Source organism: Perca flavescens, chromosome 22 (genome assembly GCF_004354835.1).
Source record: "Perca flavescens isolate YP-PL-M2 chromosome 22, PFLA_1.0, whole genome shotgun sequence".
NCBI lineage: Eukaryota > Metazoa > Chordata > Actinopteri > Perciformes > Percidae > Perca > Perca flavescens.
In genome coordinates this window covers 17,904,527-17,930,388 of record NC_041352.1, presented here as the reverse complement: position 1 = coordinate 17,930,388, position 25,862 = coordinate 17,904,527, and the positions used below count along the sequence as shown (strand labels likewise).

Here is a 25,862-nt window from a genome sequence, read left to right as displayed (position 1 = left end):
GGAAACCACAGCCCTCTGAGGCTGTTGCAGCTAATCCTCACAAGCTTACTCAACTCTTACTTCTCGTAAGAGGGTTTTAGCAGCGGCACCAATGCCCAGGAATTCTCCCCAAACAAACTCCGGATCTTCTGTTTATTCCACCGGAGGAGGAAAACAAACCTAGTTACAGCAGCTGAGAGGAGCAGAGGGGAGAACGGTTCATCCGGTAAGCTTTTTCATCTATTCTATGTCAGGTAGCCTATTACTGTAGCTTGAGTCCTTTTTATTGCTCGGTCGGATTGACCTGCAGGGTGTACAGCGTGGGAGGATGTTGGAAAGCGTTTTGAGCAAAAGCTTGGCATGTTTTGCTGTGCATGTTTGATCTTTGATGACTCAGAGATCATTCAGAATGAAAAATCTTTCATTTGAACGTCACCGCCAGTGCTTTTATATATGGGGGCTCTGGGGCTCAACATACATGCACTCGCTCAACAGCTCCTGTCTTGTTTTTGAACAATTGATGCTGCTAAATAAGGAATCTGGTTCAATATTTACATTTCTGAAAACATTCAGACTTCTTTAATATGAGTTGCAAACTGAAGAGTAGCAGAACTTCCAGGGATCTCTGCAGAGAACTTTGTTTTGATGTGGATCTCTATGTCGTTACTTTGTGTTAATGGCTTTTCCCTATTCCCTTGTTTTCCTCAATACTCATTTCTTTTCTCCACCATCTCCCCCTCCATGCCCCTTACTCCCTGCCCCTGTGCTCCCTCACTTGCCTGCACTAATCCTTTTGTTGTGGACGGAGGGGCCCAGCCTTTGGCTGACTGTTCAGCACTGTGAGGGTTGGTTCAGTTAAGGGGTGCCCACTGAGCCCTCCTGTCCTCCACCAGACCAGGCAGGCCTATTATCAACGCCTCCTTCAGCTCTTCTTTTCTGAAAGCTTTCAGTTCTCTCATATCAATCACCTTGATCCAAATTTCTCTCTCAAATTGCATTTGTGTCCGTCATCTCCTTGTTGTCTCAAGCTCTAAGCCAGTCCTGGGAGCTTGAGGGAGTCGGACAGCCTTGGTAGGAACATGCACTTCCGGAGCAGCGCTCCCGCTTTGCTGCTATTGCCGCTGCTTCTGTGTCTGGTGGAGGTGAGAGGGCAGGAGCAGGGGTACCTGCAGGAAGTTGTCAGGGCCTTGGATCTGGCCCTGGGTACCGACGACGAGCCACAGCTCCAAAAGAACCACGTTGGCATCCTGATCACCAAGCTTCTCTGGGAGGTGCACTGTGCAGAGCGGACTGGCCCCTCTCAGGATGTCTGTGACAAGGTAAGGGGTACACTTGTCATATCGTACAACAACTTTTACATTCATATGCTAAGTACTTATTATTATGTATTCATCCCATTTCTGCCTGCTTATTCCAAGAAACGTGCTTGTTATGGCTGGAATGTGAGTAAATGTGGAGGCTTAAGTCCTTGACATCTGTGGAGCATTCATGCTGAGTGGCTTTAGACATCCCTCAGTTTGACATAATAAACTCCATAGAGTGAGTTAGAGGTACTTCACATGTTTGTGCAGGTGGCCTGACAGTAGGATAATGTGTATGTCAAGCCTTGAAAGTTAGATTCAACAATTAAGAAAACATCGTTTTGTCGCTGCTTGCTGAATAGTCTGCTCTCTCTAACAAAGAATAGTGCTTTGCCCACTCTCCTAACATTCTATATTTATGTGTGTGGGTCTAATCGGGCACAAGCAGCATTACAAAGCTGCCATTTTTCTGCTAAGCAGAGTACACTGTATGCAGGAAGAAAATAGGCCTTTAATCAAAAGGACTCTTCTTCCAAGGTCACTCCCTTTTCAGTCGATTTTCACATGACCTGGTATTTTCCTTACTTAAAATCAGCCTAAAATGGTTCTCATCTTCTTTTTTTTCCCTGTTTTTGTTACAGTGCCTGACACCAGATGTAGTTCTCTCTGTGCTAGAGCATGATGGGAAGGCTTACCTCACTGAGGAGGACTATGAGCGGATCTCCACTGTTCTGCTGTACTACATAATTAACTTACAAGACCTGTGTGTGTCAAATGCCGCCTCCCTTTCCTCGTCCTCCTCCTTTGAGAACTTCCAGTTTTACCTTTTGGCCCTGACCAATCTACACCCGGCTGAAGACAACCGCTTCCTATCATCCAGTGAAACACAAAGTATTCTGCAGCTCATCAACCAGCACTGCAACCCCTCCAGTCAAGACGCCTCATCTGATATGCAAGTAAGGATATTTTAGAGATCTATCCCGTCTGGACAGGTGCACTTCCAGGTATGATCATTTCACCATTAATTCCACAGTGTATTGATGCCGCTCGCCTCTTTCAAGATGTTAACGTCCAAGAAAATCCAGGTGCTGGTTTGTCTTCTGTGCCTAAACTGGCCGCTGCCATCATCAGCCATATCCTGCAGGGCCACTGTTTCAGACAGACGAACCTCCCGTCTCCTGCTTTCTTTACCGACTACATCTTTCAATCCCTAAATTGCACAAGTTACCTGCAGATCAAAGGTAAGCTGAAGAGCACAGTTGTCTTGTTTGTTATGCATATTAGTATTGATCATGTGCTTCTCTGCTGGTATAAGGAGATTCCTCCCTGACACACAGCTACATAAAAAAACCTGCAGTTTATTATCTTTCTATGTTATTTAAACTGTGTTTTGCCACTTGGGTCAGCTGAAACAAGCTACAACACTGACAACCAGTTAGACAGCAGTTTCCAACAGATACTGCATGGAGCAACATTGGCATCCATTTGGAGTCAAGTCAAGTTTCTGCTCCCCAATATTAACTCTTCTTTTAGCTCTGTTTTTGGCCTCAACCAACCCCTGAGAAAAATATCTGGCTCTTTAGCTGCTAAATTCTCCACTATGTTGACCAGCTAGTAGATAACTGTAGCTTTCTTCTGTTTGGTGCTGAGCAGGTAGTCTAAAGTTGGTTAGTCCAAGCTTTTTCACTAAAAATAGTTATCTGCTGCCTACAAAAACAACACTACGGGAGTGATGAGAGTGAACCAAAACAGTTAAGTTGGGGGCTGGAAAACCCAAACAATGAGCTGAAATATGCTATACAGTTGGGTGATCATTCTCTATTGGTTCATCAGTACGAGCAACATCTTTCACATTGCACACTCATTTGATCCATTGTTATTATAGAAAATATTGCTTATACCAGCTTTACCTCTTCAATCTTGTCAAGTCAATTCTTCATTTGAAGGCGTTTCCTGTCGCTGCCAAAAAAAAAAAAAAAAAAGGTTCTAAATAGTGTGGCAGATATGTTCCCATGCTGCTAAAAAAATATACAGCCTTCTTTTATATAAAAATTGGTCAAATTCATTATTAAAATCTGCAGGTTCAACCCAAAATATCAGTGCTATATTGAACTGTAATACTGGTTTCAACCGTTAATGATCAGTTTTCATGCCAGAAAAGTTCTCAAACCAAAAACACAGTCATCTGTGTGTTTTCTTTAGCTATATTCTTTAATCTCATCTGTGTAAAATTGTATTTTGTCCCAAACAGACACTGATTAATTTGGTTAAATCTCACCTGGTGCCCAGTATAATAATGCAGGTATTTCTTTGCTTAGATTTAGAGGAGTTGCTTCATCAGCTGGGAGTAGGACAGGAAGCAGCGTCACACTCTCACAACAGGAAGAGGCAGAGTTCACAGAAAGGGGCTGGACCTCCGCTGGATGGTTGCAACCATCAAACTGGTGATATGAGCAGAGACTGGGCGCAGGTGAGGCTGAGGCAAATGTTTCATTTAGTTTAAGACAATTTTTCTGTACAGTGAATCGCAAGAGGAATAATAGCATTGCTGTAATCTGTGAAGCTTGTTATAGTGAGCCTCCTACTCATCCACAAATTTGTCTCTTTCTTTGAATCTAATCAGGTATGTTTTTCAGCCAATCAGATGGTGGATATTTTTGCTCTGAATCCTCATTTGCCAATTTCCAAGGAGCACCTCAGACAAATGTGCCCAGCCATCATTCAACAGTTGCTAGGCAATGCCTGCGAGTCTGCAGAGCAAAAAAGAAGAGGATCTCTGCCCACCGCTCTCGAGAGTAAGACATTTTACCTCATCAGCATATCACTAATAAATACATTAGGCAGTTAGTTTGCAACTAAATCAAGCAGCTTTGCATTTTTTTTTCTACTGAATTGAGGAGAAGCTTTTCCATCAAATATTTTTTGTTTTAGTTCATCAATTGAATTCATAAATAAGGTTTACCATAATTCTGGGAAAGAGAGCCACATACTGTACTAGTGCAGGAAAACATGCAAGGAATTGGTTATGAATTACTTGTTAAATCAGTTAGTGGCCAATATAGACTTTTGTCTATGAAAAGCAAATCATGTTCTTTGGTTTATTTTTTTATAAAACACAAAACAGACATACAACTAATACAAATTGCAGGATCATCCCCAATAAAAGGAACAAATACTTACAAAAAGATTAGTGCTTGTAAGACTGATCTTCAGAGTGGTGTTTTCCTTTATTTTATTTTGTGTTATGATCAGACAGAATTTAAAATCTTAATATTTTGACAGAGAAAAAATGTGTCTAAAGTCTCTCCTCCCTGCAGAGTATGGCTACAGCACGGCTGCCGTCCTGCTCATCACGGTGGGCTCCATGCTCGGTATCTGCCTGATCTTCTTCAACTCCTGCCAGGAAACCTACACCCTCATCCTGCAGCTGTTTGTGGGCCTGGCGGTGGGAACCCTCTCAGGAGATGCACTCCTGCACCTCATACCACAGGTATAGGACACAGAGCCACTGCACCATCCTCGGTAACTGTGAGTTAAGCTGCGCCATACATGTATAAAGATACTCTCTGTTGACTGTGGAGTAAATGTCTAATTTTTTCCCTCTCTGTCTCCTTTTGGAGATCCTTAGCCTCCATGATGACACTCTCAGTCATGAGGACGAACACTTTACAGAAGGAAAGGAGTATCTGTGGAGGATTCTGGGCATTATCGCAGGGATCTACGGCTTTTTCCTCATTGAAAGAATCTTCTCCTTTTTTGTTCCTTCTCATGGCCATGTAGGTTTTTTTTGCAGCCCTTATCAGTTTAATGACACAGATACTTTAACAAAATACTCAAACCATAGTGTGTCAAGGAAAAGGGGCTGAGGTATAACCTAGAGTTTTCCACAAACAAGCCTTGTCTGAACCTTTGCAGAGCTGATTGTTGAGGAACAGCGGTCTCATGACTTTCTTTTGTCTGCAGGGTCATAGTGACCTACCCTTAGAGCTCAACTGCAATGGCCAGTCACAGAGGGGCAAGTCTATCTCCACCATACAGCTGGTGAGTCTCATCACTACCCAGGCTAAACTATAGTGTTTTTTTGTTTATATATTTCTTCTTGTTAAATCGTTCCGTCTGCGTTAAAAGCTAAAGTTTAATTCCTACTTTGTGCAACAAAGATTCCTTGGCTCCCAAAAAAGAAGAAGCAGCTGTGGAAGCGGTTACATTAACACATTGGTTTAATATTGTGTTTACTGTGCTGTACCACTGTGGAGTTACTAAAGTCAATATATATTTAATTCGCCCCAATGATGCTTGACTCCCACACTACTCCTCCAGCCGAGCATCAAGGAAGCACTAATGCATTTGTTATAAACGGTGGAGTTCTGCTAGAGGGCACTGTTATTGGGAAAACAACCAGTCAATTACAACACATTTATTTGCACACATAAAACAGCATAAAAACAGATAATAGCAATAAAACGTATTTGACAATTATTGCCCAACCTCCATTTATCCAACATATCTGAGCACACATACTGTACATCAAGGATATAATGAATCCATTGAATCACTGTTCACATTTAAAGAAGGACTAAAATTCACTTAAATCTTGTTGTCCTGCGCTGCTTTTATATAACAGGCAGTGAAGTGTGGTGTGGGAGGGAGTCAAGGAACAGGGCATGTAGGATGTTGGAGAATGAGAAGTATTAAATCATTCAGAAAGCACTTCATGCTTGTGTTGAATACGTACTTCAAAATTAGAACACTTCGGACACAGAGACGGGTCACTTACATGAAAAGGGACCTATTTTCTAACTATCCTTGTAACTAAAAAAATATCCTGTTTTTGGTGAATTTGTCCCATTAAGCTCTAGCTTTATTTACAGTAACTCTACCATTTTTAATTTCTTAAATTTGGAATCAAAGGTTAAAAAAAGCGGTGTTGTGAATAATGATCTGTATCCTGCAGGGACCAGTGGATGACTTGGAGTGTACAGATGTGTCTCCCGAACACGTAGACAGAAGGAGCCCTTCACATCAGAGTAAGCTCCTTCAACACGAGCTGTACAACTCCGCTGAATGTGATGTTCTTCGTAATTAGTTGCCTGGCATGACAGAGCGATTGTCACGGTCTGAGGATGAGCTTTAATGACACAGACTCCCTTTTGTGTTCCCAGGACAAGGGGTTCCTCTGCTGGCTGTGATGGTAATCGTGGGAGACAGCCTTCATAACTTTGCCGATGGCCTGGTTGTCGGGGCCGCCTTCTCCTCTTCAGCCGAGACCGGCATGGCGACCACCGTGGCCATCCTGTGCCACGAGATCCCACACGAAATGGGTGAGAGGTCACAGTTACTCACTTTTGTTGTTTTTTCGGCTGAGGCCAGGAAACACTCGCTGCTTGACTGAAGACTTTTTTCTGCTTTCTGTCTCAAAAGGGGACTTTGCAGTGTTGTTGAGCTCCGGACTCTCAGTGAAGACTGCTGTGCTAATGAACTTTCTCAGCGCTCTGACGGCCTTCATGGGCCTCTACATCGGACTGTTTGTGTCCTCAGAGATGGAAGTGCAGCGGTGGATCTTCGCTGTTACTGCTGGGATATTCCTCTATTTGTCACTGGTAGAAATGGTAAAGAAGAATTATTAAAGAATAAGGCTGGTCATTGTCAAAAAAGACAAAAAATGAACAATTAATTGATCCTGATATAGTTTTTTTTCTCTGTCCCATAAGCCTATTAAAACACATCAGTGAGCCACACTGCTGCACTGGGTACCATGTTCCTTCCCCAGGAACATAGGCACTGGGTTTATTTTGAGTCACCCCGCATACTATATACAGACCGTCCAGGTGCAGTGAAAACTCACTAGAGCAGTGATCCCCAACCAGGTGTACCCAAAAAGTTACTTCTGCAGTTTTTAAAGGGGATACATGCTGCTGAGAGTGCTTACAAACTAGTCACAGAAAGCCAACAGAAACCTAAAAAGCAATATAAATGGTTGAAATGTCCAGTTACTGCCACTCCAATTGCCCAGATGTTAGTAATGTAATAATGTGACTAATGAAAAAAATAATAAAAGAGGTAAAATACCATCAAGGGGTACTTGAGCCCATCTGATAGGGCTGTTGGAGTTATGCCTACTAGAGCATCACATGTGTACTAATGTGCAGCTGAACAGCTCCCAACAAATACACCTTTTACTTATTTTTGATATGTTTATGTATTATTAAGAGATAGACGACCACACCGTTGGTTTTGGTCTTTTCATGGGATTTCTTGACAAAAACACTATAAAACAATTTTTCCACCAAACTATTGATTTTATTTTACTTTTCATTTCTGTCTTTCAGCTTCCAGAGATGAGTCGAGTGAAGACCGACAGACCATGCCTCATGTTTCTCCTACAGAACCTCGGCCTGTTGATGGGTTGGGCCTGTCTTCTGCTTCTTGCACTCTTTGAACATGAACTCAAATTCTAAATATACGTGAGTCATGTGACGTTTATCTTTTCACACAGGTTTTAGCCGAAAAACAAATGTTGACTTGTTTTCTAGTGTTATTTTATTTAAAGTGCTAGTGCTAGCTATTTCATGATGTTTTAGTCTCTACACTGGATGATAAATGTACGATAGCTGTTTGAATCCTCTTTTTTTTTATTGATGATTTATTTTTGTATGTTAGGTATCTGGACACTAAATTGTTGAAACTCTAATAATGACCTTCTTGGGCAGATTCAGGTACAATTGTGCATATTTGTTGTTTTGTGAAATAACAACGTTGCCTCAGACAATCAAATCATTTGATTTTAAAGTCATGTCTGACAAGCAAAATATAAAGTATTGCAAATCTACTTGTCTTGGTTTGTATGTATTTGACATCAGTGTCTTTATACTGATAGGGGTATGTGTAATTTAAACAATCATCAAGCCCATGTGTCTTATTTTATATATTGAATTGGGCAACACTTTAACTTACAGGCTCGTAATTTCCGAGTATTTGCCAAAAGGTTTCCTGAGTGAACTGTGAAATTTGGTGTTATAAGGAACTCAGAGAGACAAGTGTTCATTTATGAAAATTTTAGTTAATGGATTCCAATTAAATGGACACTGGTGATTTAGTATTGCCCTTCCACGAATTGGAGAACAAAAGACACATTTCTTTTTTTTCAGATTTTTTGTCTTTTATTAGACTCACTCTGCCTGGTAATTACCCATGTCTTCAAAGTCAACACCCGCTTTATTTCAAGAAAATTCATATTTTCCCTTTTGTACAGTAGGTACCAAATGTTTTCCAGGAAAGTTATGAAAGAATACAAACCCATTACATAGAGCATTACATAGATTTGAAGTTAAATGCAACATCTGATTGGCTTAATGAGAAACTCTTGTATTACAGTAGGTGCAAAGACAGGACTAATACCTTCTTTATTAGGCATATGCTGCACTAACATACATTTATTTTTGAAGCCCCGTTGAGAGAAACATTGCTGTCTTTCAGCCTTTCATCTCACCGGCATTGTTCTTTGTTTTTGAGTCCTCTCTGTAATCCAATATGAGGGCATGTCCACCCACCTGAGCTACTTGTTCTCTTCATCCACCAACCTGGATGACTAATGCTCGCTGTTCAAGACAGAAACTCCGGAGTGATCCGGCCCACACAGCACACATGCTCTTTACAAGCCAGAGTGGGCCAGCAGAAGGAGGTGGAGGAATACATCAGTACAAAGAGATAAATCAAACACAGTAAATCAACTTATTTGTACATAAAATTGGATTTGTGATATTGAAAGAATGAGTGGGCTTAAGAGAAGATCTTCCTGTTTTTAATCAGCTTGCAGTGATTAAATTCTGGTGCTCCCAGCATCAACATATTTCTGTTAAAATTGAACAAACAGCTATCACGCGTTTGCCTTATTTGTGTCGGGGATTAGTTTCATTACAGAATTTGCATGGTGATTATGTTAATTTGCCATTCCAAGTTTACTATCAAAGTGCAAAGTCAGTTGTTATGGACAGTGTCATGAGATTATTTGGCTATCACATCAGAAAAAGCTGACACCATTTATTGTGACTTCCCGAGTAATGTTCAAACAATAGCAGGAAGTCTGTTGCATTTTCTCCTATTCTAGCATTTCTGTTATTTTTGAAATGCCAACCCCTTTGGCATTTCCAGGAAATCTTCAGGCCTACTGGTGTGCGTTTAAATATCCTCTTTTGCACCAAAGAGCATGTGTGTGTCTTTTCAAGGCAACTGCTGCCAGAATGGAGGAAGGAAGTGATTTTTATCTGGGCCATGTTGGTGTGAACACTTGCTCATCAGAGACCTGTCAGAAGAAGAGTTCAGCTCATGGGTCATCAGGGCAGCAGAATACACTGAAATGATGGGAAATGCAGAGAGAGAGAGAGAGAGTGGGAAATGCAGAGAGAGAGAGAGAGAGAGAGAGAGAGAGAGAGAGAGAGAGAGAGAGAGAGAGAGAGAGAGAAAGAGAGGGAAATGCAGAGAGAGAGAGAGAGAGAGAGAGAGAGAGAGGGAAATGCAGAGAGAGAGAGAGAGAGAGAGAAGACACACACACACACACAAGAAAAGGAAATATCATTTTTTTTCCCCCTTTGATTAGAAAGGATTTGACTGAATATCATCCTTTGCACCTGTTATTGTTATCACACAAAACCACATGGGACCAATATATAGTTACTGGTAGTGTGGTGTTTATTATCTCTACTAAAAACTGCTGCTCAGCTGGGCATTCTTGTGTCACAAAGTCTCTAGTTTAAAGGCATACGCCATCAATTTAGTAGTGTACTTTTATAAAGTTGGGAGACATTTTTTTTTAAATGATCATAATTGCAGCAGCAGAGGCTGAGATATCCTGATTTTTAGTCCGTAGGGTCCCAAAAACACAGGATCCTACATTTCCCACCATGCACTTCCACAACATCTTTCAATAGCCCATCCATGTCTGGTAAACACTTAACATCTGTTAAACTCCACACAGTTTGTAACTCCAACTTTCTGTTAAAGATTTCCCCAAAGCCCAAGCCAAAATAACCCTGATGACATCACTATAGTATGACATCAGCAGGGTTTATTTTTCAGACTTTGAAAAACCTCCCTTTCAGAGCCACAGAAGACAACATACAACTGTTTTCACTGGCTGAATAGTACTAACTAGTAAACTGACTTATGTGTAAAATCAGTGGAGTGGCCCTTTAAAATGCAAACACGGAACAAGGAACCACTAGAGGGCAATACTGAACAACAAAACTTTAGAGCAGTCATTGTGGAAACTTGTCTGAAAACAAGGGGTTCACATCAGCTGCAGTATTTGGTTTGATTGGTCTCATTTTAGTAGCTATATACCACTGTGTACAAGCTGTGCATCACGAAATATAAAAATCAAAGTGTCTGACAGTAGTAGATGCAGCACATTTTCCTCACCACTGTAGAGAACTCACCTGAACAGGTACAAACGTACAGGGAAAATATTCAGTTTTAGCAAAATTCCCACTTAAATCTAGAACTAAAACAATTGGTTTGATTAATCAATTAGTTGGTCAACAGAATTTAATCTGCAACAATTTTGATAATTAATCATTACACTTGCTTAATCAAGCAACAAAATGCCAAATATTTTCTGGTTGCAGCTTTTCACAGGTGGAAATTTACTGCTTTTGTCTTTGTTAATCCAAGCATGCTGTATACTGTAAATAGCTAGGCTACATGCATACTGTACATATTCACCTATTAAGGAGGGTAATCTATTACATTAAATATTCAATTTCATAGTCCCTTGCAATATTACATTCCTGTTTAAAATGTACTATTTGAAACAATTTGACTTAGCTATATGGCCTATACATTGTATGTTGTTGATTTATATTTGTATACACATCTATTTGTTCACCTACTTGTATGTACATAGTAGTTAAATGTTTATTTTTTACCTATCGTTGTTCAGCTTTGTTGTCCTTGTTCTTAGCTGCCTATGTCTATTCCTATATTAATTTTTTTAACAAATGTGTTGAATGTGAAGGGAATCCTTTCACCCACTTGTCCATTTTTCTGACTGCAATGTAAACTTATTATTGTCAGACTTACTGCTTGCAAGCTGTTATCCGTTGTCATCCTTTTGTGCTGTGAGAAGACAGAGGTGTTGGCGTTGGATGAGGGCTCATGGAGCAGGAGAGCTCTCAGCCAGTGTGGGTAGGCCTACTGTAGGAGGGCACTGATGATGATGATGATGATGCTCTGTGGTGCTGAAGGCTATAATATCCGAGAATTGAAATCATCATCACCATCATCTGAACTACAGGAAAACTGCTTCACGAACCTCTTCCGCACAAGCTCCTCCTTTTAACCCCCCTGTCTCAAACTTGAAGATTGGCGGTGCCAGCTTAGCAGCAGCAGCAGCAGCAGCAGCAGCAGCAGCGTCTCGTTTTCTTCTTGTGAACCGGTGACTAATTAAAAAAAGAAAATGCGGGTAACATTTAGTTTCGGACACACCTGCGGCCCCCTTCCCAAGCCGATTGTTGAATATCTGCTTTTATCAATGGTCCTGTAATGGTCGTCAATAATACTCCGAAAACAAGAGTAGCAACACCTCTGGACAAACACATGGACTCGCTGGAACATCCGATGTTACAAGTAAGTTAATTAACATTTAGATATATTTCATTTAAAAGCTGTTGTAGTTGTTGAAAGTTAGCTTAGCATGCGGAAGAAGCAGGTCAACTTTGGCTCACCTGTCCACTTCCTCGCTCCTCCTTATTGGTGGCTGCTATGCTATTTTAAATTAAGTTTGGATTAAGTAGCCTGCTCTGAGCCGCGCGAGTATTACATCGGCTCGAGAGCCCGTTTTTGAATTGTAACGGTTGGTTTTAATTCAAAATGTTTTCGAAGCTGTTAATTTTGAATACCAGGCTACTTTATGTTGGTGGGAAGCAGGTTCGTGTCTCAACATCTTTTTGTCTTTTTAGCCAAACCTCTAATGTTTTAATATTATAGGCTACTACAAATAGGATACAATTAAAAAAATATATATGTTTTTAGGTAGGCTAATAACAAGTCCAGTAGTGTAAGAAGTATTTGCATTCCTTTTGTAAAAGTAGTAGTGATGCACAGTCTAAAAACACCATTTCAAAAAGTTTGTAACGTTACTTGCTTATCAACAAAATGTACTAATAGTATCAGAAGTAGGCTGCTTGTTATGTTGAATTTCCTTTCCTTCCTGTAATAGAATTACATACTTTATATGTGTTATTGATGTATTGACACTAAGCAGCTTTTTAGCACAACTAAAGCATTTCTTTTAACAAATATGCTTGTGGGTGGTTTGAATTTTAACAATATCGGCTACATCTTATTTCAATAACTGATCAGATGTTTTAAATAAATCATAAACTGCAAAACTGTCAGATAAATGTAGTGAATTAAAAAGTGTGGTATTTCCATCTGAAATGTAGTAGAGGAGACTTATAAACTATAAACTAGCATAAAATATAAAAGCACAAGTACTTCAACGTGTTACTTAAGTAAATGTAGAGTTACGTTCCACCAGTGTTTTACTCTATGAAAATATCTGCTAATACAGGATGGTCAGAAAGCCTCAGGTAAAATATTAGAGTGCATTACACATCTTTCTCATGCTGTACAGTGCATTTAGTCAATAGTATTATATTAAATAGTGTTATTTCTATGGCTCATTGAGGTTAATTAAACCTCATCCTGTTCTTCAGACTCTCTTTGCAGCTTAAACTGTTCTACATGACTGGCTTCTACAAAAGTCAAAAAATCTCGCTGTCTCTTTTTATATGCATGATTAACATGTCCCTTGGGAATGGGCTGGAATAAAAGGCAGATTTGAAATGAATTTCTGTTTTTCCAGTTGCTACTAGCAACACATGCTGTATGAACACTTGAGCTGAGTGCATCACTTTCCCAGCCCCTGATCATATCAGCTTGCATATTAGAGACCACCCACATAATAACCATTTTTTTATGATACCTGTCATAATGTTACACTTCAAAAAAACATTGAAAGCCGTACTTAACTAATTGAACTAACAGTGAGGCTCTATGTCTACACTAAAAGGATAGCTTCACATTTTTGTCAAGCCTGTGTTTAAACACTACTCGCATGCCCATATGCACTGTGACAGCAGAAACAGTTAGTCAGTTTGTGCATTGACTGTTTGGTCTACAACATGCACTTTAAATCTTCCCAGCATCTTTGTTGATATCATCAGATATCTTGTTTTGTCCAGCTAACGGTCCGCAACCCAAAGATATTTAGTTTACTAAAGATAACCCTCCGATTGTAGAGGCTGCAACCCGATTTATTTGGCATTTATGCTGAAAGAATTACCTGAACAATTATCAAAATAGTTACCAATTCATTTTATTGATCGATTAATTGACAACTTGTTGCAGCTATATGTTGTTCACTTCATGGCATGGCAAATATTCTCTGGTTGCAGCTTGGCATTTGCTGCCTTTCGCTTATATATAATTGTAAACTGAATATCTTTAGAGTTTGTACAGTTGAAAAAACATTTGAAGAGATCAACTTGGACTGTTTTTCATTTTACTATTTTCTGACATTCTACAGATAAACCATTTAATTGATAATAATATAATAACTCTTATTTGCAGTTCTAGTTTGAAGACAAACTTGATTTTTCTAACTCTGACTGCTGAAGACTAGCTGTACTTAAATCAGAATGAGGATTGTGAATTATGTGCATTATGTTTTACATTGGAGCAGTACGTTGTAAGACGAGGACCTCTTCTTTAACAATTCCACTCTCTCTTTTTTGGTCGTCTGTAGTCTCAAGGCAAAGGAGCTCGAAGAAAAGGTCGTTTTAAAGGTTCAGATGGCAGCACCTCTTCCGACACCACAACCAACAGCCTTGTTCGCCAGGTAAGGATAGCTGTTCACTTTAAAAAACGTTTAAACTTTGGGGCACTCCCGTGGCCTAGGGATTCAATTCAATTTTATTTATAGTATCAAATCATAACAGAGTTATCTCGAGACACTTTACAGATAGAGTAGGTCTAGACCACACTCTGTAATTTACAAAGCCCCAACAATTACAGTAATTCCCTCAAGAGCAAGCATTAGAAGTGGCTATTGCGACAGTGGCAAGGAAAAACTCCCTTTTAGGAAGAAACCTCGGCAGACCCGGACTCTTGGTAGGCGGTGTCTGACGGGGCCGGTTGGGGGTGTGATGGCGATAATAGTCGCATTAAAGATAGTGGAACAGTGACTTTGAAGGTAGTCGTTGTAGTTCATGTCACAGCAGGACGTTGCGGGATGAGACGTGGCGCTGCAGAGCATGGGTGGGTGCAGCAGACGCAGCAGGACGCGGCCGGGCGTTGAAGGAGAAACATAAGGACTCCGGGGAGTAAACTCCCCAGAGCTTGGTTAGTAACAAGCAGTTCTGGGACAGGATGCATACAAAAGGAAACAAATGAAAACATTGATGAGAGGCTGTACTGGCCTGCCTCCCTCTACTCACACTATATTATTGATTATATGATCAATAAATCTGATGACTACGAAGAGAAGCAGGTGGGCCGGGTTAGGCGGACGCTGCAACTCCTCACTTCTTAACTATAAGCTTTATCAAAGAGGAGAGTTTTCAGTTTATTCTTAAATGAGGTGATGGTGTCTGCCCCCCTGTGGGTTCCCCACAAGTCCTTGGTTGAATCCGGCTGGGGATCTTTGTTGCGTGTCCTTCCCCATCTCTCTCTCATACATTTCTTGTCATCTCTCTACTATCAGCTGTCTGATTAGAAATAAAAAAAATGATTAAAAGGTCGCAAAGGCACATGGTGCCACAGTCTGTGGAACATAAGCTATGGTACGGAGAGTGTAGATTTCTACTGCCTATGGGGAAAGTTCTGTTTTTGATAAGGTCCAAGGAAGATGTGTCTGATCATTTTCTGCACCATACAGGAATATCATGAGTAATATAATTTCCTGGCTACAGATGCTTCATTCAGGAATGTCACACTTGTGTGTGTCTAAGTGTGCGTTAATCCCTGACGGTAAACGCAAACTGGCATAAGAGCCCATCCTCAGTCATCATCATCCATCAAAGATGAGATGTGCATCGCAGTGAGAGCCCTCTGTAAACACTGTTGGGTACAGTATGTTTAGTGAAGGCCTCTCCTTTGTGCTCTCAGCAGTGACACAGTGGCTTGTTATAAAGCAGATCTTGCGAGGTACACATTCAACGTGTCTGGTATTTGTTGAGCAGACCTGCAAGGGACAGGATGGGCCGGGTTAAGGATGCGCGCCCCTGCCTAAATGTTTTAGCCTTTTTTGGAGGAGGCACACATCGCTTCGTCTTTGGCACGGCTGCGACAGAGCGACGGGAAGCTGGAGGAGATCAGAGCACAACGGCACCTCCTGGCCTGCTGTCTGCTTCGTCTCAAGGCCACGGAAAACTTCTGAATGAGCTGCTATCATCATCAGCTCAGCAGGACCTGCTTGGTAAGAAATTGCCTGATTTTTACCACCACCCGTGGGAGCTCGTGCCCATTCCCACAGTCGTGTCCCCAAATGATGAGTTCCCCTCCAGTCTGAGTCATCACAGATAAAGTCAATTAGGCTGAGATTGTGCGTCCTTCTGCAATGTAACGCCACATCCTACAGAAATAAGAGGCCATTAAAGTAAGTGACACTAGAGGGATGTGGTTAGAGTAGAGGAGTAATGTGTTTCAGGGTCAGTGAGGCCCTCGCATGCCGAGCAGAAATATCCCCTTATAGATATTTGCCGCAAGAGGGCCCCAGAAATAGCAGACCTTCCAGTAACTTCTCCTCTGTTTGGATAATAATGTAAATACAGTTTCATTTGTTTTATCATAACAGTTTTAATCTGACCTGTTTTCCCGTTGCCCTCATGCTCAATCATACTGCCTGTGATTATTTTCACAGAGGAACGAAGACGTAATATTTAGATCGCTACACTAACACCATCCCGGGAAAGTATGAAGCTAACCTTTGTGTGGTTAAATCACTGCCTATTCATCAATCTGTCTTATGGTTCTCGTTTCTTTTTGGTTTGTTATTTCTCTCCTCTCCGTCAACCGTCAAAGCTGCTGTTTTCTAAAGAATGTTGTGCATGACTGGATTTCAGATTTTGTACAGTATATTGCCTTTTGCTCTCCCTCCTGTCTGACCTGTTGTTTTAATGCCTCATAGTCTTGGTATAATTCCTGTAGGCGTCTTAAGAACAGCTAAGACAGGTCACTGTGTGATCGATCCAGTGCCGCTCCAAGCGCCATTAAAAAAAAAAATGGCTTTCCAGTAACTGTACACAACAGCTCCTAAAAGGCAGAATTACTCATGCTGCTACAGATAGAGGGCACAGGGCAGCCAGAGAGTAGGTTGAGAGAGAGAAAGGATGAGAGGCGTTCCCTGTGGTTGTGGCCTGATGCCCGGGGGAGTATGGAGGAGGCTGGGAAGGGTGGAGGTACAGGCCAGACCAGACCGCTCAGCCGTGGGAGTAGCGAGGTCAGTGTTGAACTGGAGCTCAGCTCTCCCATTAAGAAGGAAAAAGGGCAGAACTGTCATAGATTTGTCAGCAAACTTCATTATCGGGTGGATGACTTTATTTTTATTTATGTGGAGGTGGTCTTGTTCAGCAATGTAAGCAAACATCGTCTCACCAAACAGTTTGTGAGTTGTAGTGCATCGTCCATCTGTTTATGCTGTTTATGCATGGTGAAGAGCTACAGATGCTAATTAATAGTATTGAGATTATGATCATGTAGTCTACATCATTGTTTTAGCACTCTGCATTGATTTCCTTTTACAGTCCAGACATTTAAGTCAACCCATTTCTCAGGAGGCAGAAAAACAGATGTTTCAGCATCAGGCTGATGAAAGCAGATTATCTGTTTCTGCCTCGAAGGATAGTTTGACGCTGGAGCCAGCAGTCAGTTAGCCTAGCTTAGCATTTAGACTGAAAATGGGGAAACAGCTAGTCTGGCTCTGTCCAAAGGTTACAAAATTCCTCTGCCAGCAGCTTTAAAGCTCATGAATTAATGCGCTATATCTTGTTAACACCACCACCACCACCAACAACAACAACACCCCACATAGAGCCTTGAGTGCTGTATTTTGTATATTGGGAACTCAAAACTGCCCATAGGTGTAAATGTGAGTGATTGTCCATCTGTACACTGGCAATGTGTTTAGACAGTTTGCCTTGTGCCTAATGCATCCTGGGAAGTGATCCAGCCCCCCATGACCCTGAATAATAATAAACTTCTTTATATAGCGCTTCTCTAAAAACAGTTAACAAAGTGCTTTACAGAGAGTGAGAAACAAAGCTCAGAGCAAACAACAGGATTAAACACGAGGGAAAGAACTGCTTGAAAGCAAGTCTACAAAAGTTTGTCCGAAGTAGTGGATTTAAAAAAAGACACAGACTTTGCAAGTGTCATTTCTTCTGTCAGGCTGTTGCAAAAAGTGGAATCTCTAATGATGAATGTCTGGTCACTGTTGGATTCCCTTAGGGTACAGATTTGAACATTGGCAAATTATCAAAAGATGTTTTATCAATATTAGTAAAGTTAGGAATATGGTTATTAATAATTTTATCAAATCGACAAACAATCAAAATGGGCCACCACCCTGCAAGTTAGGGACCAATAATCAAACTGTGGAACAGTCTCATTTCTGTGAAAATCCTTTAAAAGGAAACAAAGGAAGTGGTGATTTCGAGCACGGACCTTTTTAGCCAGCAATTATTACAACAAGTACACAAATAATCACATAATTAAGTATAATAAGATTTATTAACGTCACAATTATCAGTAGCTAATCAATAATCCTTCCATAATAAACTTCTATACCTTTTTCAGTATCACAACCCAAAAACAAAGCAAAAACAAAACAGCATGTGTTGTGGACACGTGGCTGTGTGTGTGTGTCGAAATTTCTAACACAAAACTACAAACTACAAAAATGGCTACTCCTGTGAGCTGCACAAAACTATTTAGCCTCAAGAGGGCGGTAGTGGTGCTGGGTGCACGGAGAGGGGCTGAAGAAGCTGAGGTGGGGGTTGCTAGGCAACGCGCGTTTATACCATATGCTAGGTCACCTATTAGCTCTATACAAACCCCACGTGGTTAAGATAGCAGCGTTAGCTCGGGAGCTACGTGGCTAGCTTATATGGTGTGTGTGTGTGTGTGTGTGTGTGTGTGTGTGTGTGTGTGTGTGTGTGTGTGTGTGTGTGTGTGTGTGTGTGTGTGTGTGTTAGTAAAAGGAACAGAATAAAGGAGAAAAAGAAAAGACACACTCTGATCTTAGATATTGATAACGGCCAGCTCAGTGGCTAACAGCTGATTCATCGCGATTATCTCGCGGACAGTAACTAAACTCCGTGAAAGGAGTGATTTAGCAGGTAGCAATTACAGTTATACCCAGCTACCTAACACAACATAATCAACGGTATCGTGATCTATTGATACATTCACAGAAAACAGATTAATAATCATATATGGACCATTACATGATTATAATCAGATCACATTAATGGCACAAGCGGTAGCGAACCCTTTGCTCATTAATAAACAAACCAAAACGCACTAGTTCTAACGTCTGCCCAGAACTGTGTACAGCCTTACTGTGTGTTGTTTGTCAGTTAATCTCTCGCCAGAGGTTAACGATCCGTTTCGTCCAGAGCAGGGGACGATACGTGATCCAGGTCGACAAGCAAGAAACAGAACGCCGTCCTTTTCTTGAATCCAGGCTGATTAAACCCGCTGCAGATGAGGGAATACTCGGCCAGTATTTCCTCGGATCCCCTTTTTATATCAGACCAATATAAAGTTGTCCCAGCTCCAAAACTCGACCAGCGAGATGATGCTGGCTAGCTAGCCCGGACTAGAGTGCCTCCTGTAGTGACCTTAGTCACCATGGAAAGAGCAAAGAAACGCAAAAGCCGACAGCTTTTATCCTTCCTCCACCTCCTAGTGGCGGGGTGGTGCATTCAAAGGCCCGACAGCCAATGGGAAAACTGCAACTTTGTCACAGGTGTGAAGCAGTTCTTTGTCTCACCACCAGTCTGCCTTGCCTAGCATGTGGTGAAGGTAGAACCTCCATCTTGGCGACTCTGCCTGTAGGAGTTTGGTGAAACTGGCTTTGGGATTCACATGTAGGCCAAGATCCTTTGTCTCTGCAGTCAGCTCAGTCTGAGCCATTTTTGGTTAAGATCAATGTTTAACCAGCTTCTTGGTCCCCAACATCACCTTTTTTGTTTAATGAATGCTGAGTTTGATGAGTTCCACTTTACGATGTTAGTTTGCCCTCTGGCTCAGAGATAATGTAGTTATAGACACCAGGTATTAAATGTGACAGATAACACGCAAAGAAGAGCATACATTTTAAGGAAACAAAGAAAAACAACAATGGAGGTAATAAAATGACTGAATAAATTTAATATCAAAGCACCTACCAAAAAAGATTGGAGGGGCTAACTTGAACGAGACTTATTTCTGCATTAGAAACAATATACAGTACAGTAATTCAAACTGTGATTATTGATAATTTGCAGAGTATTATGTCATAATTAACATCCTGCTGCTACTCACACTGTTTATGTAAGTGGATGCACCAGGCTTTGTATCGCCACCCACTGCAGCAGCTTTCCATGGCACATTGTTGCAGTTCGACCCTCTCTGTCTGTACATTCAGGCAGAGGAAATGGGTTTAGTGTTGAAAGGCTGCCTGCGAGGGTGTGGTGAGGGCAGGAAACCCCTTCTCACTCTCTCTCTGATTGGGGCAATTTTCTTTTTCATCAGCCTCTAGATAATCTTTTCTCTTCTTAATGGAGAGAAGGGGTGACGCAAAGAGCTTATTACTGACTCTGATACTTATCAGATCTGGCAACCCTTTAATTTTAACAGATAGCCGTGCCATACTGTAGTGGTATGGAGTAGTCATTGGAAATCTTGGAAAAGTGGAGTGTAACATTAACCCTGCAGACCTTTTGCCTGGACTTTTTAGCAACATATGTCATAGCTTTCCTATAGTAGATATTTCTGGGGAGCCATATGCGTTTTCTGGCATCAAACTGCAGAAATTATGCATGGGGTTAAACACTGGAAATGTTAAAATGTGGAAACCACTGGTGCTCTATCAACCATCATAGAAGCACCAGACTACCATCTAGTGGTAGAAGGAATGAATGCAGGTATTGAACGTGGTGATAATTTACAGTATCTGTGCCAGAGTAACCAAATCAAGCTACAAAGTCTGTTTTTGAGTTCAGAATCTTTTTTTTTTTCTTTCTGTAAAAAGCATTTGTCCCTGACATTTGACACTAAAACCACCCAGGAAGTTTCTTTTTACACAGATTTACATATGCAAAGTAACAGGTGTGGAAAAAAGAAAGGAAAAAAAACAGGGAAAATGTTTTACAGTAGTGAATGTCTTGAGTTCACAGTGGCCTGAATCCACTCACCCCACCCTGCTGTGTTACAGCGAAGGCTAAATTAATTTGTCACAGTGCTGATGCACTACCCCCCTAGTGGACAAGGGCAATGCTTTCTGTTGTTATTATGAGTGATCAAAGTCTTTTCATTTAAATAATGTCCATCAAAATGTAGTGTAGTGTATTGAACATTGTTTTAGATCATAAAGATGGATGCAGCATGTTATTGTCATTCTCTAAACCACTGATTTGAAGAGAAGTGCTGCTGATCGTTCACACTTTGTGATTGTTTTACTGATTATTGCTCATATTTTAGTAGTGATTATAAGCCTTTCTGTGAAATGCAAAGAGTGCTTCTGGGGGTTTGATGTAGTCGCCAGTTGTTGCTAAAATGTCACATACAACCACATCACAATTTACTGAAGTCCAAAGTGACGTCTTCAAATAGCTTGTTTTTTCCAGCTAACTGCAAGCAAGCTGAAACTTGGTAACGTGTGGCATTTGTTTGAAAAATGATTCAAATAATGAATTGTTAAAAAAAAAAAAGTTGCTGATTTATTTTCTGTTGATCAAGATATTGATTAATTTATTATCGATGCTTTCAGCTCTCTTCATAAACCGCATACATAAACTACAAATGGTGCAACACATCCAAACTATATACTGGGAAAGTAAACCTAAAGTTATTCACAATACTGCATTTTTTTAATCACAATATGGATGTATTTAATTAGCTCATTCTCATGCCTTGGAAGTTTGCTCTCGTCATTAGGTGTCTGCTGCCTCTGTGATTGATTGAGATTGTCTTCTGGCTAGCGATGGAGACTTGCTTTATCTCAGTTGGTTTCTATCTGCTTGTGAACAATGGTTTTGTGTAGGTGCTAATCTAACGGATATGCTGGAAGAAGGGATGCAGTTTTTTGAGTAAATTACCTTTTTAAAGGTGTGTCCAGAAAGCATTGTGGACTTCTATTAAACAGGCAGTATTTTAGTTTGTAGACATGATCTCCTCCTGCAGTATTTTTTAATGGCGTCAGCAACAACTGAGTGATGATGACTTCTCAAAGGGGGGCAGGCTCTGACAGATTACCTGATAGATAGGATTCCCGTCTCACTGTAAGGTGCACCTCTCTCTGTTTATAATGATGCCTTTCCATCACAGCAGACACATGTCAGCCAGTGAATTATTGGCAGTGAACTAAAGAAGCTTCAATGTTGATGAAAGACGGTGCCAGATTTATGTTTGGCTGAGCGTCTGTCAGACCGGAGCGGGAGATGTATGCTACTACTATAATAATACCATAACTGATGAGCACAACGCTTTTCAACATGATGCACCATCTGCACAGGGCCACTTGAGTCCAGAAATGCTGCATGTATTTACCAACACATCACTGTGATCCATGTATGATGGGATGGTAGTACAACTTTAAAAAAGAAGATTCCAGTGATAAAATAAAGACCTTAGGTGTGTTATGTGGATAAACAAGGCATCTTTAGGAAAAACCGATCTTCCTTTTTTGTGTGTGTGCCCTATTTCTCTAAAATTTCTCTTTTTTTTACAAAAAGGAAATTACATTACCTTGTATATTACAATTTGAATATAACATATCTTCAAACATGCTGTTAGATGTCATTGAACTGCTGCATAACATTGTAGGTAAGACTAGTGTTTTACCAGAATCCTCCTAATGAATACCGGTAGGCACCCTTTCAAAGCCCCTTGGAATGTGAATTTGGGGGGTGGGGGGCAGCTAGCCTAGCTCTGTCCAAAGGTAACCAGACCTGCCTACAAGCATCCTTGTTTTATCCTTTGGTTTCAGTACTGATTGAAAGTATTAACTAGTGAACTTTAGAGGTACTGGTAGTCGGATTTGCTTACATTTGGACAATGCCAGGCTAGCTGTTTCCACCTGTTTCCAGTCTTCTAAAGCTAGCCAGCTTCTGGCTGTAGCTTTATATTTACCGCACAGACATACATGTAAGAGTAGTGTTAATCTTTTCATCTAATTCTTAGCAAAAAAGCATATTTTCCATATATATATATATATATATATATATATATATATCAGGGCTTGACATTAACTTTTTGAGGCAGTACATTTACGTTTCACTTGTCCATGAACAAAAGTCACTTGTCCGGGTAAAGATTCATCATTTTATAATTTTTTTTGTGTTTTGCTAATGCAGAATTTGAAGAAACCATTGAAAGCATCCAAACACTATCAACATTAATACAATTCAGTTTAAACAGTAGAAACAAACGTGTCCCAAGAATAGATTTCCCCTTCAACAAGAAAAAAGGATCTCCAGACTCATAATACAAAGTTAAACTTTATACGCCGGTGTGCAGAAGTTAAGATATTGAGATTCTAAGTGAATATTTTAAAGTTTATCATTACTTTCAGATTCCTAGTCAATATTCTAAGTTTCTATGTCAATATATTGAGATATTCTGAGTTACTAAGTCAATATATTGAGATACTGAACCAATATGTTGAGTTACTAAGTCAATATATTACGATACTAAGCCAATATATTGAGATTAAGTCAATATTTTATAGTTTCTCATTACTTTGATATTCTTTGTTTATATTCTGAGATACTGAGTCAATATATTGAGATACTAATTCAATATTTTGACCAGAGGTAGTGGTGACTTGAACTTATACTATATCTAAAATAATTTTGTAGACATAACAATGGATTTTGCTACTAAATGTTGGTGTCAAAAGGGATCCTTTAAAAAGGTGTAGCTACTTTACAGTTGATTATTACCTGATATGTAATCCGCGACAAACGAGTAGCGGAGCAGCTAGTAACGTTACGAGGCAGAGAGCCAGCCGTCAAGAGTCAAATTAACTTTATGCTTCATCCGCACAAAGCACACTTCTATCGCCACGAGTGACCGCTTTATTCGGCTCGTTTTCTGTGAACGACGTGGGGACGGGGTAACGTTAAAGCGGAGTTAGCATGCTAACGTTAGCTAACTAACACCGGCTGCCTTGCTTGCTGGTTCCGCGGTGCTTTCATGCTGTATCGCTTACAGAGAAGGAGCTGAACAGTGGGCTGGGTCTAACGTCAGCGGTCCGCTCTCCCGCTGCTGCTGGGTCTAACGTTAGTTAATGTATTTGTTTCAAATCGGTAAAGTAAAATCTGTAACATAAACGGAATGAGTGGCACATAATAACGTATATAATGCTTCATCCACACAAAGCACATTGCTATCGCCACGAGTGACTTCTGTTTTCAGCTTGTTTTCTGTGAACGATGTGGCGAGGAGGTAACGTTAAGGTGGAGTTAGCAAGCTAACACCGGCTAGCTCACCGTGCCTTCATGCTGCTTCGCTTTCGGAGAATGCGCTGAACAGCGGGCTGGGTCTAACGTTAGCGGCCCGCCGACCCGCTGCCCGGGATTGTGGGGTAAAATATGTATTTGTTTCAATTCTGTAACATTGACGAAATGAGTGGCATTTTGTTTTGAGTTTTAACTTGTCCAGTGGGGCAAGTAAATTTCTCTTCCACTTGTCCTACAAAAAATCCACTTGTCCCGGACAAGCGGACAAGCCTTAATGTCGAGCCCTGATAGATATATATATATATATATATATATATATATATATATATATATATATATATATATATATATATATATATATTCCTTTAAGTAGATAAGCTATTTTTAAACTTAAATTAACTATTATTAAATTATGCCTTTTTTGTAAAGGGGCGGCTAAAGAGGTCTGGTAAGCTCACTTCTTTCTAACTCCACACTCACAGATCTTTTTTATTTCAAACCTATAGTATTCAGCCGCAACCAACGCTGACTCAAGTGACATCACCTGAGGCAATTTATCAGATTCCATTTTACTGTCTTAGGAAAACAACCACCGGAACCCAACCCTAGCTAAGTTTAGGTGCCTCTTTAGTACCTCTGACAATGCCTTATGTCTTCTTAATCAAACCTATGGGTTACAGTGCAATATGATATATAGCAACACCAGATACTTTGTCTCCGTAAGGAGGCAGACAGTTGAATTTGTCTTTATCCCGATACATCTCTGTCTGACAGCAGGAATCATGTTGTTATTTTCCTGTTGCCAAACTACCGTCACTGTGTGGCACCTCGCACAGAGGAACAACACTGATAAAGTGTGTGTTGCAGCAGATGAGACAAGCTACCCTTATCTTCATGAAACAAGATTTAGACTCTTCAGCATCAAAGTCAGCTCCGCACAATATTAAGATGGAGCACATTGTTCATCAGGCTGTGATAAAAAAGGTGACATAAGGGTATTATGGAAAAGGACCACAGCCAAGTGCTTGTACACAGAGATACCAAACCAAAACAACTTTTACCTTCAACATGCCATCTCAATGATCTTAATATCTCAACGGGCATTAATTGCAAATACCATATGAAATTCACTACTTAATGTTTTAGCTGTTTTACCAATTTGTATCATCCAGACAAATTATGCAAATATTTTTGAATTGAGTTTTAGGCTTCACGTTGAATGCAACCCAACTGAACGGATGCAGCTTGGGTCCATTAAAAAGCCATGATGTGTTTACTTTAATGCCTGCTGATTAACTTCTATCTCAAACCCCTGTACGTTCAAGAAATGTCTGCTGTTATTTTAATATTGCTACAAATTCCTATCATTCACAAATTAAATTGATGAATTATTTGCAAATGTTGCAGACAAGACAATTCAAAGCGAAAGGGCATAGTTGGAACATCGAAATTCAATCCACCGTGCATGCTGTGTGCCGTTGTTGCCAGATTGGATTAAAAAACAGTCCACTGTCATGCTGTGTGTATGAATCTCACCTCTGCAGCTCCCCACCACATGTGTCTTTCATTGAACACCGAGGCAGAGAGCGAGAATATGTGCACTTCTAGCTGACACAGCAGTGAGGCTGCCAGTCAGTCTGGACTCAATCACCTGAACGCAGTGGAGAAGGGCAAGAGTGGAGTGGAGCTGCGTGAAGGGAAGAAACAATCACGCTAGCCCTGCGCTCACCCTCGGCATGACCAAACTGTGTGAGCGACTTCCCTCTGCACCACAGGCAGTTAGTTTTGCTGCTGCTCGGCTCTGTGCACGAGACTCTCTCTCTCTCTCTCTCTCTCTCTCTCTCTCTCTCTCTCTCTC

General features: G+C 40.7%; 2 protein-coding genes and 1 long non-coding RNA gene across 9 annotated transcripts in view; 2 read left to right on the top strand and 1 right to left on the bottom strand.

The window, feature by feature from the left end:
- Nucleotides 1–8,039, top strand: LOC114548819 (zinc transporter ZIP12). Of its 3 annotated transcripts, XM_028568784.1 has the most exons (13): nt 1–205; nt 1,008–1,298; nt 1,922–2,236; nt 2,314–2,521; nt 3,599–3,750; nt 3,904–4,075; nt 4,598–4,770; nt 4,901–5,056; nt 5,244–5,321; nt 6,235–6,307; nt 6,443–6,601; nt 6,702–6,889; nt 7,610–8,039. In XM_028568784.1, exons 2-13 carry the CDS (start codon nt 1,059–1,061, stop codon nt 7,736–7,738), a joined length of 2,043 nt encoding a protein of 680 aa, XP_028424585.1. In that variant the 5' UTR covers nt 1–205; nt 1,008–1,058; the 3' UTR covers nt 7,739–8,039. The 3 variants fall into 3 exon arrangements, with proteins under 3 accessions (XP_028424585.1, XP_028424586.1, XP_028424587.1); XM_028568785.1 differs by lacking the exon at nt 1–205 and having other exon boundaries at nt 992–1,298; XM_028568786.1 differs by lacking the exons at nt 1–205; nt 1,008–1,298; nt 1,922–2,236; ... (1 more) ...; nt 3,599–3,750; nt 3,904–4,075 and having other exon boundaries at nt 4,662–4,770; nt 4,909–5,056.
- Nucleotides 8,040–8,467: 428 nt separating this feature from the next.
- LOC114548820 (uncharacterized) lies at nt 8,468–12,116 on the bottom strand. 2 transcript variants are annotated; one of them, XR_003691420.1, is made up of 3 exons: nt 12,002–12,116; nt 11,358–11,716; nt 8,468–9,631 (listed from the first exon to the last, which is right to left on the bottom strand). It is a non-coding gene; the product is annotated as an uncharacterized LOC114548820 (long non-coding RNA). The 2 variants fall into 2 exon arrangements; XR_003691421.1 differs by having other exon boundaries at nt 8,468–9,582.
- The window catches only part of cacnb2a (calcium channel, voltage-dependent, beta 2a), a 72,418-nt gene continuing 58,001 nt past the window's right edge, over nt 11,446–25,862 (top strand). Inside the window, exons 1-2 of one of the 4 annotated variants that reach the window (XM_028568782.1) lie at nt 11,446–11,903; nt 14,086–14,178. Coding sequence is in view for 3 of the 4 variants with exons in the window: in XM_028568777.1 (XP_028424578.1) it covers nt 11,820–11,903; nt 14,086–14,178 (177 nt within the window). In the remaining variant the exon portion in view is untranslated. Of the gene's footprint in view, nt 11,904–12,069; nt 12,204–14,085; nt 14,179–25,862 lie in introns of those variants that run through there. The other 3 variants (XM_028568777.1, XM_028568780.1, XM_028568778.1) reach the window with 3 other exon arrangements.

Excerpts from the sequence above, each read along its gene's own strand:
- LOC114548819 (XM_028568784.1), top strand. The coding sequence starts at position 1,059 with ATGCACTTCCGGAGCAGCGCTCCCGCTTTGCTGCTATTGCCGCTGCTT. Across the intron at positions 5,322-6,234 it reads CTATCTCCACCATACAGCTG|GGACCAGTGGATGACTTGGA; the intron begins GTGAGTCTCATC and ends TGTATCCTGCAG. Across the intron at positions 6,308-6,442 it reads AAGGAGCCCTTCACATCAGA|GACAAGGGGTTCCTCTGCTG; the intron begins GTAAGCTCCTTC and ends TTGTGTTCCCAG.